At 37.7% G+C, this 13,410-nt stretch overlaps 1 protein-coding gene across 1 annotated transcript in view; it reads right to left on the bottom strand.

The window, feature by feature from the left end:
• Window positions 1-1,015: 1,015 nt before the first annotated feature.
• Window positions 1,016-13,410, bottom strand: part of SREK1 (splicing regulatory glutamic acid and lysine rich protein 1) — a gene marked incomplete at both ends in the record, with an annotated part of 32,731 nt that continues 20,336 nt past the window's right edge. Inside the window, 6 exons of the mRNA XM_082013641.1 lie at window positions 1,016-1,168; window positions 2,609-2,735; window positions 3,209-3,304; window positions 6,756-7,283; window positions 9,620-9,739; window positions 12,289-12,403. Of these exons, the coding sequence (XP_081869767.1) occupies window positions 1,016-1,168; window positions 2,609-2,735; window positions 3,209-3,304; window positions 6,756-7,283; window positions 9,620-9,739; window positions 12,289-12,403 (1,139 nt within the window). The remainder of the gene's footprint in view (window positions 1,169-2,608; window positions 2,736-3,208; window positions 3,305-6,755; window positions 7,284-9,619; window positions 9,740-12,288; window positions 12,404-13,410) is intronic.

Genomic DNA, 13,410 nt, shown 5'->3' with positions numbered 1-13,410 from the left:
GTAGCTAAAAATGAGTAATAGCACATATACATTTCTAGAAAATACCACATTTTAAGAAGGCACTAAAGCTTCTGCTTGTGCTCCTGTATTTTTAACAATTAAGAAAATTTTATTTTCATAATGGCACCTGTACTATTTGCAGTTGAACAGATACACTGCAGTACACCTCAAAACAAAGCTGTATGTTCTGATAATATCATACAGGTGTGCTCCCTTCTGGAAGGACAAAAGAAAACAAAACAATAAAACAACCCCGAAATAACCCAGTAAGCTAACGTATTATCTCTAACATGGCAATATTCCTTTTAGGAACAAAAAAGTAGCATGCATTTTTCAAATACTTTAAAAGAAATATTAATTTTAGGGATATTAGTAAGAAATTCTTTTAAATAATAAAACACAAGAATTTCAAGCAGTAAGCAAATGAAAAACATACTAGTCAGTGGGTATTTAACATAAGAACCACAAAACTGTATTTTATGTTTGAAAACTCTTTCCCCACAGTTGTCATTTACAACAAAAGAAAATGTGTATATTTATGCACCATTTCCAAGCACATCAAACAGTCCACATTGATGTTTGTGTGGATTTTTTTAACCCACAAGGTAAAACAATACAGAATTCATCAATAAGCAGTATTTTAAAGAACCTTCAATGCCTATCTTCAGCTTTTTTGGGGTAGTACAGATTTACATCTTTCTGTTTCTACTTATTTGTAACAGCTTATGGCAAAACTTAACATAAATCATTTTACAAATAAGTACAGCCATCATGGAAATGCATGGATTTTTGGAGATGAATAGTTCTGATGGTATCTGCTTTTTCATGGTATAACTACTGGTCCATGCTCTCTTGCTTTACAGCAAGAAGACCACAAAGCTATCACAAGAATTGGAAGAGCTACTAGTACTATCAACACGTTCAGGTTGATTGCTTTGACATTTTCTTCCTCATTCTGGAAAATAAAAAGCTTTGGATTTTAGTCCTTGGTTGAATCAGAGGTCCATTCTTTGCTTTAAACCTCTTCCATTTTAATTGCGAGGTTTTCTTCATTTGGTTGACAGTTCCCATTCTGTTGTAGTCTGACTTCATCTGTTCTTTGTGTATCTCTGTTGTCTACTTCCTTGTCAGTTTCTGAACTTTGATCGTCTTTAGTGTGATCTTTGTCCTACCAAAGATAAAATTACTTTACAAAAAATCATATTCTTAGCATTACAGGATATGACTTCCAGCCAACTCTTGGGTTTTTACTGTCTCAATTTTTACAGGCCTATCTTGTCTCAGTGATTTTTTAGAATAGAGGTGTCAGTTGCTTTTTCTTTAAAAAACAAAACTAAACTTTCTTTTCAATTGGCTGAAGTTAGGCACTCTCAACAACCAGTCATCCATCCTTACTGCAGCCTTTCAGTACTTTCAGGCTTCTAAGAAAGATGGGGACAAACTTTTTAGCTGGGCCTGTTGCAATAGGACAAGGGGTAACAGTTTTAAACTAAAAGAGGGCAGAGTTTGACTAGATCTAAGGAAGAAATTTTTCACAGTGAGGGTGGGTGAACCACTGGCACAGGTTGCCCACAGAGGTGGTGGATGCCTCATGCCTGGAAACATTCAAGGTCAGGTTGGACGGGGCTCTGAGCAACCTCATCTAGTTGAAGCTGTCCCTGCTCATTGCAGGGGTGTTGGACTTGTTGACCTTTAAAGGTCCCTTCCAACCCACACTATTCTATGATTTTAAATCATTGCTATAAAGTGATCTGTCTTTATCATCAATATTCAGAAAAAAGAGAACAAGCAGCATCATGGAACCTACAAGAAACAGCTCCAGAAATTAAGATTTCACCGTATTTTCTACATACAGTAGGACTGTATTTTTTTCTTTTGTATTTTTTGTCAGGTATCTGATGCATTTTAAGAGAGTTCTTGGGTGAGATAATTACTTAAGCATGTGTACAGAGTCACCTAAACCAGCTGTTTTATAACAGTTGAATAATTCTGAGTATAATAAACTACTTTTCAAAGGCATGTTGCTTTTCAAAGTCTAAGATTAAGCAATTTGAAGATGTTTCTTTTCTTAATCACACCACATTCTATTTTGCAGGTCAAAATCCCACACCACTCTTCCCCAACTCTTCAACTTTACTCCTGCAGAGTCCAATATGCAGACCAGGACCAATGCAACCAGGAAGAGGCTGAACTGCAGATTGAAAGTCTATTCAAAAAGTAGTTTCTTCAGCTCGACAGCCAAGCTGTCCCTGAACACTGCTCTTCAGTTACAGTCTGCTTCCTGCCTGTTCATGCAGATAGGCAGCCACCCAAGTCCTAACATAATGGCACAGAACAGAAAAGAGAAACAAAACCAAAGTGTTTCCATAACCTATTCATACAAGCTCCTGTAAGTCCGGTAAAGTTCAAGCATGGAGACTTATCAAACTGGCCTACTAACACCAACTGTAGGTCTCCAACTGGCAAAAGCTAAACCCAAATAGTAATAATTTGGTAAGGAAAACAAGAGAAAAAGGAGGGAGAAGGAAAAGAAAGAAAGAGAGGGAATTTCAATAATGGCTCCACTAGCACCACTTCACTCTGCTTATCACTTGGTCACACAGCTTACCTTCAAAGTAGGGGTGCTTTTGTCCTTTCCCTCTTTTTCTTTACTACTTTTTTTCTTCGAGGTGGAGCGTTCTCTTTCTCTTCTTTCATTATTTGTATCTCTTTCTCTTTTTTTTTCTTTCTTGTTTCTGTTTTAAGAAAATTTTTATTCAAATCAGAATTTGATCCAACAGCGACAACCTTCAAACCATTTAACTGCAAATTAAACTCTCATCTGTGGTTTCTCCCAAAAAACATGCAAAACATAACAAAAGCCTTCAGAAAGACAAGGGGATTTTTGGACTGAAGAGAGCTAGAGAATGCATGTGTTCAGTACGCATGGTATTTGCAAAGAGAAAACCTAATTAATCTGTATCCAGTGAAGGGCTTTTATTGATGTGAAGCAAATTTGCCTTGTTAACAGATTTGAAACCTCTCATTGAAAAGCATACAAAAGCTCAAATCCATTAAGGTTTTTGGTTTGGTTTTAAATTAAAAATGAATCATACTGACCAACTGAAATCATCTGAGATGATTAGTGCAAGGGCAGCAAAAGAATGAAAATACTATAAATTCTTACTCCTTTACTGCTTATTAACTTTTATGTTTACATCAAACTGACCTTCTTGGAGAAGGAGTTCGTGAAGACTTTCTTTTTGCTGTTTTGGATGTTTTAGGAGACTTGGAGGGACTTCTACTCTTCCTTTTACGCCTTTCCCTAGAGGACAAAGAAATTCAAGATCATCAAAGAACAAAAATAATAAACTCAGCAACCAGATAAAAACCGAAAGCTCTTAAAATGATCTGACACAACAACTAAGTAAATAGCACTGAATTTAACATTACATATCACCAACAATATGTGAACTGTACAAAGCAAAACAAAAATCTCCCATGTTTCAGTTTGGCAGGGAAGAGGAAGCTGGAAGTGGGGAAAAAAAAGGTTGTGCCCTTTCAGATTTTAGTTTTTTGTTTATGCTCATATGCTCGTACCTGTACCTGATAACAATGGAAACACACTGAATTCACTAATACCGCATTATAAATAAGAGTTTTTTCAGTCAGGAGAAGAATCACAGAATCATTAAGGTTGGAAAAGACCTTAAGATCATGAAGTCCAACCACCAACCCAACACCACCAAGCCCACTAAACCATATCCTGAAGTGCCATGTCTACACGTTTTTTGAACACTTCCAGTGATGGTGACTCCGTCACTTCCCTGGGCAGCCTGTTCCAATGTTTGACCACTCGGTGAAGAGATTTTTCCTAATATCTAGTCTAAACCTCCCCTGGCACAACTTGAGGCCATCTCCTCTCCTTCTGTTGCTAGTTACTTGGGAGAAGAGAGATTACTGGTTGTAATCATACTGAGGCACATGTCAAAATAAAGCAAAAATTGAGCCAGTAAAGCTTCATTCAGTGTAAATGTAGAACCTATCTCTGTGAAAGTAAGATGACTTTTTCCTATCACCTCTTCATAGAGAAGGAACAGCAGATATGAAGAACTAGAAAAAAACAGGGAAGCTAAAAACTAATTGAGAAGGCACTTCAAGATATGGCACAAAAGATACACTTAACGCATACCAGCTTTTGCAATCCGCACCATTAGGTGCGAATATTCGTATTTTCACTACTTAGGCCAAGAAATAAACAGTTATTAGATAAATTAAAAAGCTATATATTAAAATATGCCTAGTATCACTATCTGGATTGATGCCATGACACTATCATCTACTGTGACCTCCTGAAGCTGCACAGGACAAAATTTCATAACTACTTTGTTCAGCAAGCTCTTAAGTTTGATTCCATCTTTGGTAAACAAAAATATAAAGTGGCCTTAAAATCACAGAGAAGATAACACAATACTGATCAGCTGTTCACTAGTTAACATGCATCTCATTTTGAACATCTTCACATTTATCATCACCTTTTTTCAAATGAGGATACTGGAAATTGATGTATTATTCTGACAGTACCTCCACATGGGATACACTGAGTACATCCTTTATTTTGCTTTCCAGCACACGAATCTGTGAGTAACCAAGTGCCTTAGTAATTGTGTTCAAACGAGAAACTGTTTATTCATCAAATCTAATTTTCAGTTTCTGCTTTTCTTATTTCAAAACTACAACTGTGTCTGACAGTATTTGTTTCCATCTTGATTACATTTGTCTATACAAAGATTTTTGTGCACCTGTTTTTTCAAAGCTCTTAAGAAATACTAATACACAAAATTTAAGAATAAACAAGTCTAAGTACTTTGATAGCGACCCTGTATCTTTCAATCATACACAGAACTAACACTCCCTGCCCATCTCCTCTGCTAGCCCTGTTGGAAAAAGGGCCAGATGCTCCTCTTCTTCTGGTCTGTGTCTCTTCCTTCAGCTAGGAAGCACAAATAGCCATCTGATTTCTAGTACCTGCACGCTGTCTCTCAGTAAAGCAAGATCAGTTACCACCTAGTTCTTAGAAAGTCCTGTATGTCCTATTTCACCTCCACCTCTTCTCCAAAAAGACAACTATTTGTCCAATACTTCACACTTGTCATGTAAACCAGTTCCAACGCAGCGCTGCACTGTAAATCTAGGCAGCTGAAATGCCAGTTTGTTGGATAATCTTCTCCAGAAAGGTTTGTAACCATTTCAACTAGGCAACATCAATCACCAAAGCAAACAGATAACCCTAAATGCAAGATAAATGGGACTCTGTAGCCCAACCTATTCACAATTACTTTTCAGAGAATAGCAGAATTACTGAGGTTGGAAGAGCCCTCTGGAGACCAACCTCTCCCTCCCCCACCTTAAAGCAGGGTGAACTAGAGCAGGTTACTCAGGGCTACATCTGGTCAGATTTTTAGTATCTCCACTGATGGAGACTCCACAGTCTCTCAGGGTAACTGACTCCAGTTTTCCCAGAAAAAAACCCACAATTTAAACAGAAAAAAGCCTTTATTTCCCAGATATCAGTATGTGCCTACTGCCTCTTAAGCCTGTCACTGGCACCCACTGGCAAGTCTAGCCTGGTCTTCTTCACACTCTCCCATGAGGTATTCATTGACAGGATGCCCCCTCAGCCTTCTCTTCTCCAGGCTAAACAATCCCAGTTTCCTCAGTCTCTCCTTCTATGGTGGATGCTTAAAGCCCTTTATCAGTTTCATGGCCCTTCATAGGACTCACTCCAGTATGTCTGTGTGTCTCTTGTAGTGAGGAGCCCAGAACTGGACAAAGGATTCCAGATGTCGTCTCACCAGTGCTGAGGAAAGGGAAAGAGTCACCTTCCTTGACCTGCTCACAACACTCTGCCTAATGCAGCTTAGCATACTGCTGGCCTTCTTGGGTGCAAGGACTCCCAGGTCCTTTTCTGCCAGCCAGCCTTCCAGTCAGTCAGCCCCCATGCTGTACTGGTGCAACAAAGTTATTCCTGCTCAGGTGGTAGGACTTGGCCTTTCTCTTTGTTCAACTCCATGAGGCCTGTCAGCATATTCTTCCTGTCTGTCGAGGTTTCTCTGAATGGCAGTTCACCCCTTTGGTGTATCAGGCTCTCCCTAGTTCTGTATTGTCTGCAAACTTGCTGAGGGTGCACTCTGTCCCACTACCTAGGCCACTGATGAAGATGTTTGAAGGTATTGGCCCCAGTAAACAAGATATCTTTACCTTCCAACTGAGAGACATTCACCTTCCGAATGGCTAGCCAGCCAAGTGACATGCTTGCTTCCTGCTCTTCAGCCATCCAGCTGAAGAGTGGCAAGTACTATCACCCAACTGTTCGTAAGATCTACAGACCAACACTGTACAGGATGCAACAAGGGATGATGTAACAGTGACTCAAACTTTCATTGGGACAAAGATAATGTGTGATGTCACTTTATCAGAACTTTTGGATGTCTCCAACACAGAGAAATGGCACAAGAACAAGCTACTTACTGTTCTCTAGGACTATACTATATGGTTATGTGAAAGGCAAGCACCAACCACCCAACAAGAAACTATGTTCTATCAGGCATCATAGAGAACTCTTTGTAATAGATTTTACTTTATAGGAAAATCTACAAAACAGAAATAATACAAATTTAATTAGTAAGAGACATGGTGATATTGACATAAAAAGTAGGATGGTGGCTCACTGACCTGACAAGTCAAAAAAAGTGTGAAAAAATTCTAAAACAAACCTGCTGGAGCTACGAGATCTTCTTGAGGAGCTATAGCTTCTTGGGGGTGTTCTGGATCTCTTATCTTTCTTCTTTTTATCATCTCTCTCTTTTTCTCTTTCTCGGTCCTTCTCCTTATCCCCATCTTTTTCCCTCTCTTTGTCCCCTCCTCTGTCCTTATCTACCTCCTTGTCCTTAACCTTCTCTCTGTCCTTCTCTCCTTCTTTCTCAATATCTTCTTTTTCCTTGTTTTGGTCTACCTCTTCCCTGTCTCTTTCCTTCTCCTTATCTTTCTCCTTTTCCCTGTCCCGATCTTTGTCCTTCTCTTTGTCCTTGTCCCTGTCCCTATCTTTGTCTCTGACTCTCTCTCGATCTTTGTTTCGCTCTTTATCTCTCTCCCTGTCCTTCTCTCTGTTTCTCTCTTTATCTCGCTCTCTTTCCCTGTCTTTGTCTCGGTCTCTCTCCTTCTCCTTGTCTCGATCTCTCTCTTTCTCCTTTTCTTTGGCCTTTTCTTTTTCCTTGACCTTTTCTTTGTCTCTTTTCTTGTCCCTGTGAAAAGCCAAACACAAATCCATTAATTAATCTTTGAACTTTCCAATTAAAATTACAACTAACTCTTTAGCATACATTAATTGCTCAAGATAAAGTATGCATCTCTGTTGAAAAATAGTAATTATTCAGTATTTTAATTTTCCACTCCTATTCAGCATGAGCAAAAGGTTGTATAGCTGAGAAAAATTTGGAAACCAAATTGGAGAAGGGGAGGCCAAAATCAAATCAAACCATGATCTTCAGACAGACGTTATTACACTTTGAAAGATTATGTCTTCACCTCACAGTTACGTTATTATACATATATTGTACATGAATTTTCTACATTTTGTCTGGAGTGACAAACTCTACAATCTGTAAATCCACTCTTTACTGAAAGTGTGTCCACGTGAAATGGACTGCAGATTAACCACCCCCACATGAATAATAACTGCTGACTCACAGAAGTCTTTATTCTACAGTGTTCTCTCATACAGATATCCTGTAACTGCTTGGAAGTCCAACAACAATTAATACAGAAAAATAAAAAGACAAGGATAAAATTTCACCAAACAAATTCCCTCAAAAGGCAAACGTAAGGTTGAAACTCAATCGAGGCAATTCAATTATCTCTAATGTCATTAGGAATTTGAAAATTATTGAGAAATTGTTAACACAGTAAAAACAGAAGCAAGGATAACAGAACAAGTCCGCTTCTTTGGGGCAGACAGAATGATATAGATTCATAAAAACAACAGTGAGGAAAATTCCAACTGATGTTCTAGTCATCAAGCCAAAGAAAAATTGATTAGATCACAGTTTTGGCTGGAAGATTACACTTTGGTATAGGATTATTTGGAATTGCAAGACTCCATCTTTCCTTTCTAGCAGAGAAACACATGAATCCTATACCTGCCTCTAGGACACATGAAAATGAATAATCGTTCAGAGAGAGAAACAGGAGAAAGCACAAGGGGAGAAGTTGATTAGCAGGCCTTTACATGTACAAGAGAACCAGACTGACAGCAGCTGCTCTGTTGGCACGGGTACCGGTTCTAGGATTTTTAAAGATTCTCAGAGAGACTCCTTCACACATGAAAGGTCTTAAGCACAGCCCCCACCATTCTTCAACAGAGTAAGTGTTTAGGTGTATCTTCTTCTCAACTAACTGCTAATAAACAGTACTCTGTTGTATGCTCTGTGACCTGAGAATTTTGGTTTCCATCAGGTTTTGGCAAGTACTTCTTTAGAAGTCTCACAGAAGGAATGCAAGATCATAAAGATGAAACAGCATGCAATCCCTGCAATAGTGAAGAGCCTCACAATGACTCAAGAAGTACCTTCCAGTTAATTTATCACAGAGATTTCGCCAGACTTGCCCCCTCCAGTGAGCAGATATCTCAAGAAACTCCAGACAACAGCAAGAGAATCAAAAAGATCCATCAATAAAGCCCAGCTAGCTACATAGCCTATTCCTGTTTCCACCGAGGTCCACGGATCTGCAGTTCTACTTCCCACAAAACTTCTTCCCTCAAAAAACAAGAGGCAACTGCACAACCTAAGTATGAAGCTTTCTTTAAATGAATCAAGGGAATTACAGAGATGAAACAGAAAGAAAGTACCAAGACTTCTATTCATGAAGATACTTTCATAGGCAGTTTTGTGAACATTCAGTACTTCATCTTGCAGAAAATTATGTTATTATCTTGTTGGAATTTCACAGTTCAATAATTACATGATCAGACTTAAAAATTAATATAGGTAAAATATAGATGTATTAGGTCCTGAAATGCAAATATGCCACATAGCACACACGTGTTTTGTGCCCACAGAAGTGTATGGCCCATATGAGTTAGCCAAAGGTGACAATAAAAGCTCATGCACAAGAATTTTATACATGTTCTCAGCATGCAGATTGAAGTTCGGCCTGAATCCAACCTTCTCAGCATATATGGATCAAAGAAGCATCGTCCACTTCTTTGTGGCTTGCACAGGCTACACACAACATTCCTAATCTCTTGGTTAAAGTCTGGCAATTAAAGTTACTTATTTTCAGTCAGCTTGCACGTTAGTATAAAAGTAGCCTAGGCTTTGGTATCAACCTTTAGGTACCTCAGTGTGGTGGTTTAACCCCCGAAGGCACCGTATGAGATACTATGAAGAAAATTATCTCTATCCCAGCCAAAGGCAGTATACTTTCTATTCTTTTGTCCTATAGACAAAGCCTAGGGACAGGCTAAAGCATTTAGAGATTCTACCCTTTACCATCACCTAAAAGGTTTGTTAGATTTTTTTCAAAAACTCTGTACTGTGTGCTAAGAAGAACAGTAATGTTTTTTAGGAACGGAACTCACCGAGAATGAGAGCGACTTCTTGATTTCCGCCTTTCCCTAGATCTAGACCGTTTTTTCAGGGGACTTCTGGATCTGCGTCTATCCTTGTGTCTTGAGAGTGACCTGTTGCCAGATCTACTTCTAAAGAAATAATGCCAGAAGAAAAATACTTTAATATTGAAATTTCATAAAAATCAGGTCAACCAACAAGGAAAAAAAACTTAAATCTTGTCTCACTACATAAAATTATATAAAGAGTTACACCTCAATAATATGCTGCCTACCAACATTTTTATAAATATTGATTTTTTATGCTTCACCAGGTGCACATGCCCTCCTTTGAAACAATGCACCAGTTAAGTAATACCCATGTTTCATAATAACCTCCATGAACATTCTGGAAAATATAAATGCATATCATATCAGGATAGCTTAGTAAATTAGAGTGCATAAAATCTGCTATAGAAATTTCTATCAGCTTGTAAAAATAATCAGTTACGTTTTGTTTCTTTCAGGCCATGACATTTATTGCAGTCTTGGTCACTGAAGAAGGATGACTTTATCTGGTCTCTTTTTGCTTTGTTCTCCAGCCTTATAATTTAAATGAACTTTAAAAAAACAATGAAACAAAAAACCCCCACCACCCCACTATCCACGGTTCAGCATTTAGTCAAGTTACCTTTTCAGCTGAAAGGATTTGTCAGCATGGATTTCAATTATAAGAATGCTCAAGGAAAGGAATGAGCATTTACTACATAATAAATACAGAATGCAAATAATGCGCAGATGCTCTGATAAAAATGCAATTAAAGTCTTCCAATAATAAAAACATATACAGTATAGTTGCACATTTGATGAAGAAAATAAGACTTTCTAAAATTACTGGGTTTTTTTCCCAAAATATTCCTTATTTTTGGAAGATCATGCTCCCTAGGAAAGCAAAAATAAAAAGCTGAATTTGAACATTAGGTTTCAAAAAACCACATCATTGGATTCTTTGTCTGAAATTTAACTTACCGAAGTCAGAAAGGCCATGTATATTACTGAATAAATCATGAAAAACAGGGAAGTACAAAAATACCAGCTCTACCTATCTTCTGCCACTCAAGACACACAGAATAATATATGCCAAGAGGAGACAAGAGGTAACCAATTTCTACCTACCGCTTTGCTCCGCTTATCAGTGTGGAAATACAAACTAACAAATTAATTACATTTGAGTCAAAGTAAGACCTTGAATAAATTTTGTATCAGAGAGATGAAAATGATTTAAGTGTTCTATAAAAGAGTAAAACAGGGAAGTGGCAAGGATAGTTTATTCTTCAGAATGAAGTTGCCTCAACAGATCAGACTGGCCTTTTTTTAGCATGTTCTCAAAACTGACAGCAGCAGTGGTAAATCATTTAAAAAACACAAGCAAAACAAAGTGTAACTATCAACCGTTGTTTAAAGCACAAGTAAAAAAAGGTTTTCCACAAGTAAAAAAATGCAAGTTTATCTTCTAAAAATCAATTTGGTTTGTGTCACTACAAAACAGTACTGAGATTACTGCAGTGTTACACAAAACAGATTAATTTTCAGTTATGTCCTGAGTTAGTGAAACAAGAGAGAAACAAGCAGTTAAGGAACTGACCAAATGATTCTTCTTTCATTAAAAAGGTACCTAATATTTTGATGCTATTAGATACCATGTACTGTGGTGTCTTGCTACTGCAAAACTGAAGCCTGCACTTTTATCATATTTGTTTGGTAGTGTAATTGCTAACTCCCTCTGGCCAGCTTTTCGGCATCTGAAAGAATTCTAGTTGCCTTGTTAAAAGACATGAAAGGATGCAACAGAGCTGTTTGTTGCAACACTGACACCACTAACCTTTTTAAAATAGAAGCTATCAAATACTTTCTGAATATTTTTTTTATACTTAATGTAGCCAAATATCTTTAAATTGATTACAGAAATGCTCAGAAGACATTCCTGATATTTAAAGAATCTGAATCATTTCAGGAGGCATTTTTAAGTCTCATATAGCGAAACTGTCTCATTGTTGGAAAAAATCTTAATGGGTATACTTTATGGGTGATCCTGTAATTTCGTTTCCTCCCATATTCCAAAGCCTGTTTCAGAACTGAACAGATTTAGCAAAGCAAACAAAATTTGTAGGCTGAAAAACCGCCCCTAAAGCCTTTTTCTTCTGCTTTTAAAAAACTTAGCTTTATATTTACAGTACAGGAAATAAAACATTGCATTTGTGAATGGGATGTTTAGAAGTTCAGGACATCAGGAACCTTCTACTAGCAAAACCAGCCAGCCTATCCGCTTAGGGTGTTAACCGTGAACTACATGTTCAATCCACAAAATACAGGCAACTGTTTCTTTTTAAAATACAGGTCACAAAATTATAGTATGCTACATGGCACAAAATGTACCAGGAAACCATAGAAATGGTTACGCTACATGGCACAAGAAGTGCCTTCTAGAGTGTCTTAACTGAAGTAATCCTGAAAACATTTACCATTTTGAGGGAAAGAGTATCTGTTCAGAGACAAAGTTCCTGGTTATTCTGATCTGCTCAGTGTAAGTAATCTTCTCTATGGTGATACTTGTCTTATAACTTAGTAAGAAATCTCAGTAACTACCATCACTCCAAAAACCCGAGTATGATCTCTTAGTTCAAAATAAAAAACACACCTACCTGTGTTTTGAGTGTGATCTTTTCCTTCTAGATCGCGATTTTGAGCTAGACCTGGATTCTGAACGAGAATGGGAACGAGATCGACCGCCTTTTCTTTCACTGCTCTTTCCAGACTCTGAGAGGAAAAAACCACTTTGCAGTGTAAGCTCAGAACATTTAAAGATCCCAGTTAACAATCTGGCACAAGTGGAATGTACCACATATAGTGCAAGGGGCCTACTCTTTGCACATCTTCCTTCTTTGCAAATATCCTTCAGAAACATCCAAGAAAGTCATTGCACATACTCGTTGAGTGCAGCCATCCTGCAGCAGTACACATAAACCAGATAATTATAAACAGCTAGCTCTATTAGGAATGGGATTTATGTTGCTGCCACAATGCACAAGATCACAACATGTTCTCCTCTTGGTCTATTACTTAATATAATTACTTTCTTTTTTTTTTTTTTCAGATAACCTGAGAAGAATAGATTAAATTTAGAGGGCGTAATTTTGAAAACAAGCATAAAATGTAAATAATAATTAGTACTTCCTATACTTTTAGATATTTCAACCATTGTACAAATATTGAAATTTTATTCCTCACACATTCTTCTGTGGGAGGAAGGGATGGAGAGAACACGTGAAAAGTTTGATCCAAAGGCCAGGAAGTCAGAAACCTTAACAGTGACATCACCAGACTTTGGTTCAGACTCTAAAAGACTGCTAAACCTTGAGGAAATGTTAGAACTATTTTTCTTCCAACCCTAAAAAACAACAGAAAATAGTCACCCACCCCCCCAAAAAAAACCTCTCAAGACTCCACACTATCTAACATACCTAAGACAATAGCTGGGTTTGTTAAGAGAGAAGAGTGACAAAATCTCACTGATCAAAGAGAAAGGAGGATCTCAACTGCAAGCTTAACAAGTTGAGAATTTTTTTATGCTGTGGTTTTGCAATCAGTTTAAGTCAGCATAAATCAGCACTGAAATGTCTGTCTAACCTCTCAGTGCACCAACACCTGCCTCCTTGACATGGCATTTCAGTAATAACAGGGATCAGGGAACCTGATTCATTCTCGTTAACAGGGATCAGGGAACCTGATTCATTCTCTGATCCCATTAGCTATGAGGATGCACA

The sequence above is a fragment of the Phaethon aethereus genome, assembly GCF_964289735.1.
Source record: "Phaethon aethereus genome assembly, chromosome: Z".
Lineage (NCBI taxonomy): Eukaryota > Metazoa > Chordata > Aves > Phaethontiformes > Phaethontidae > Phaethon > Phaethon aethereus.
This window is presented reverse-complemented; position numbering and strand designations above follow the sequence as displayed.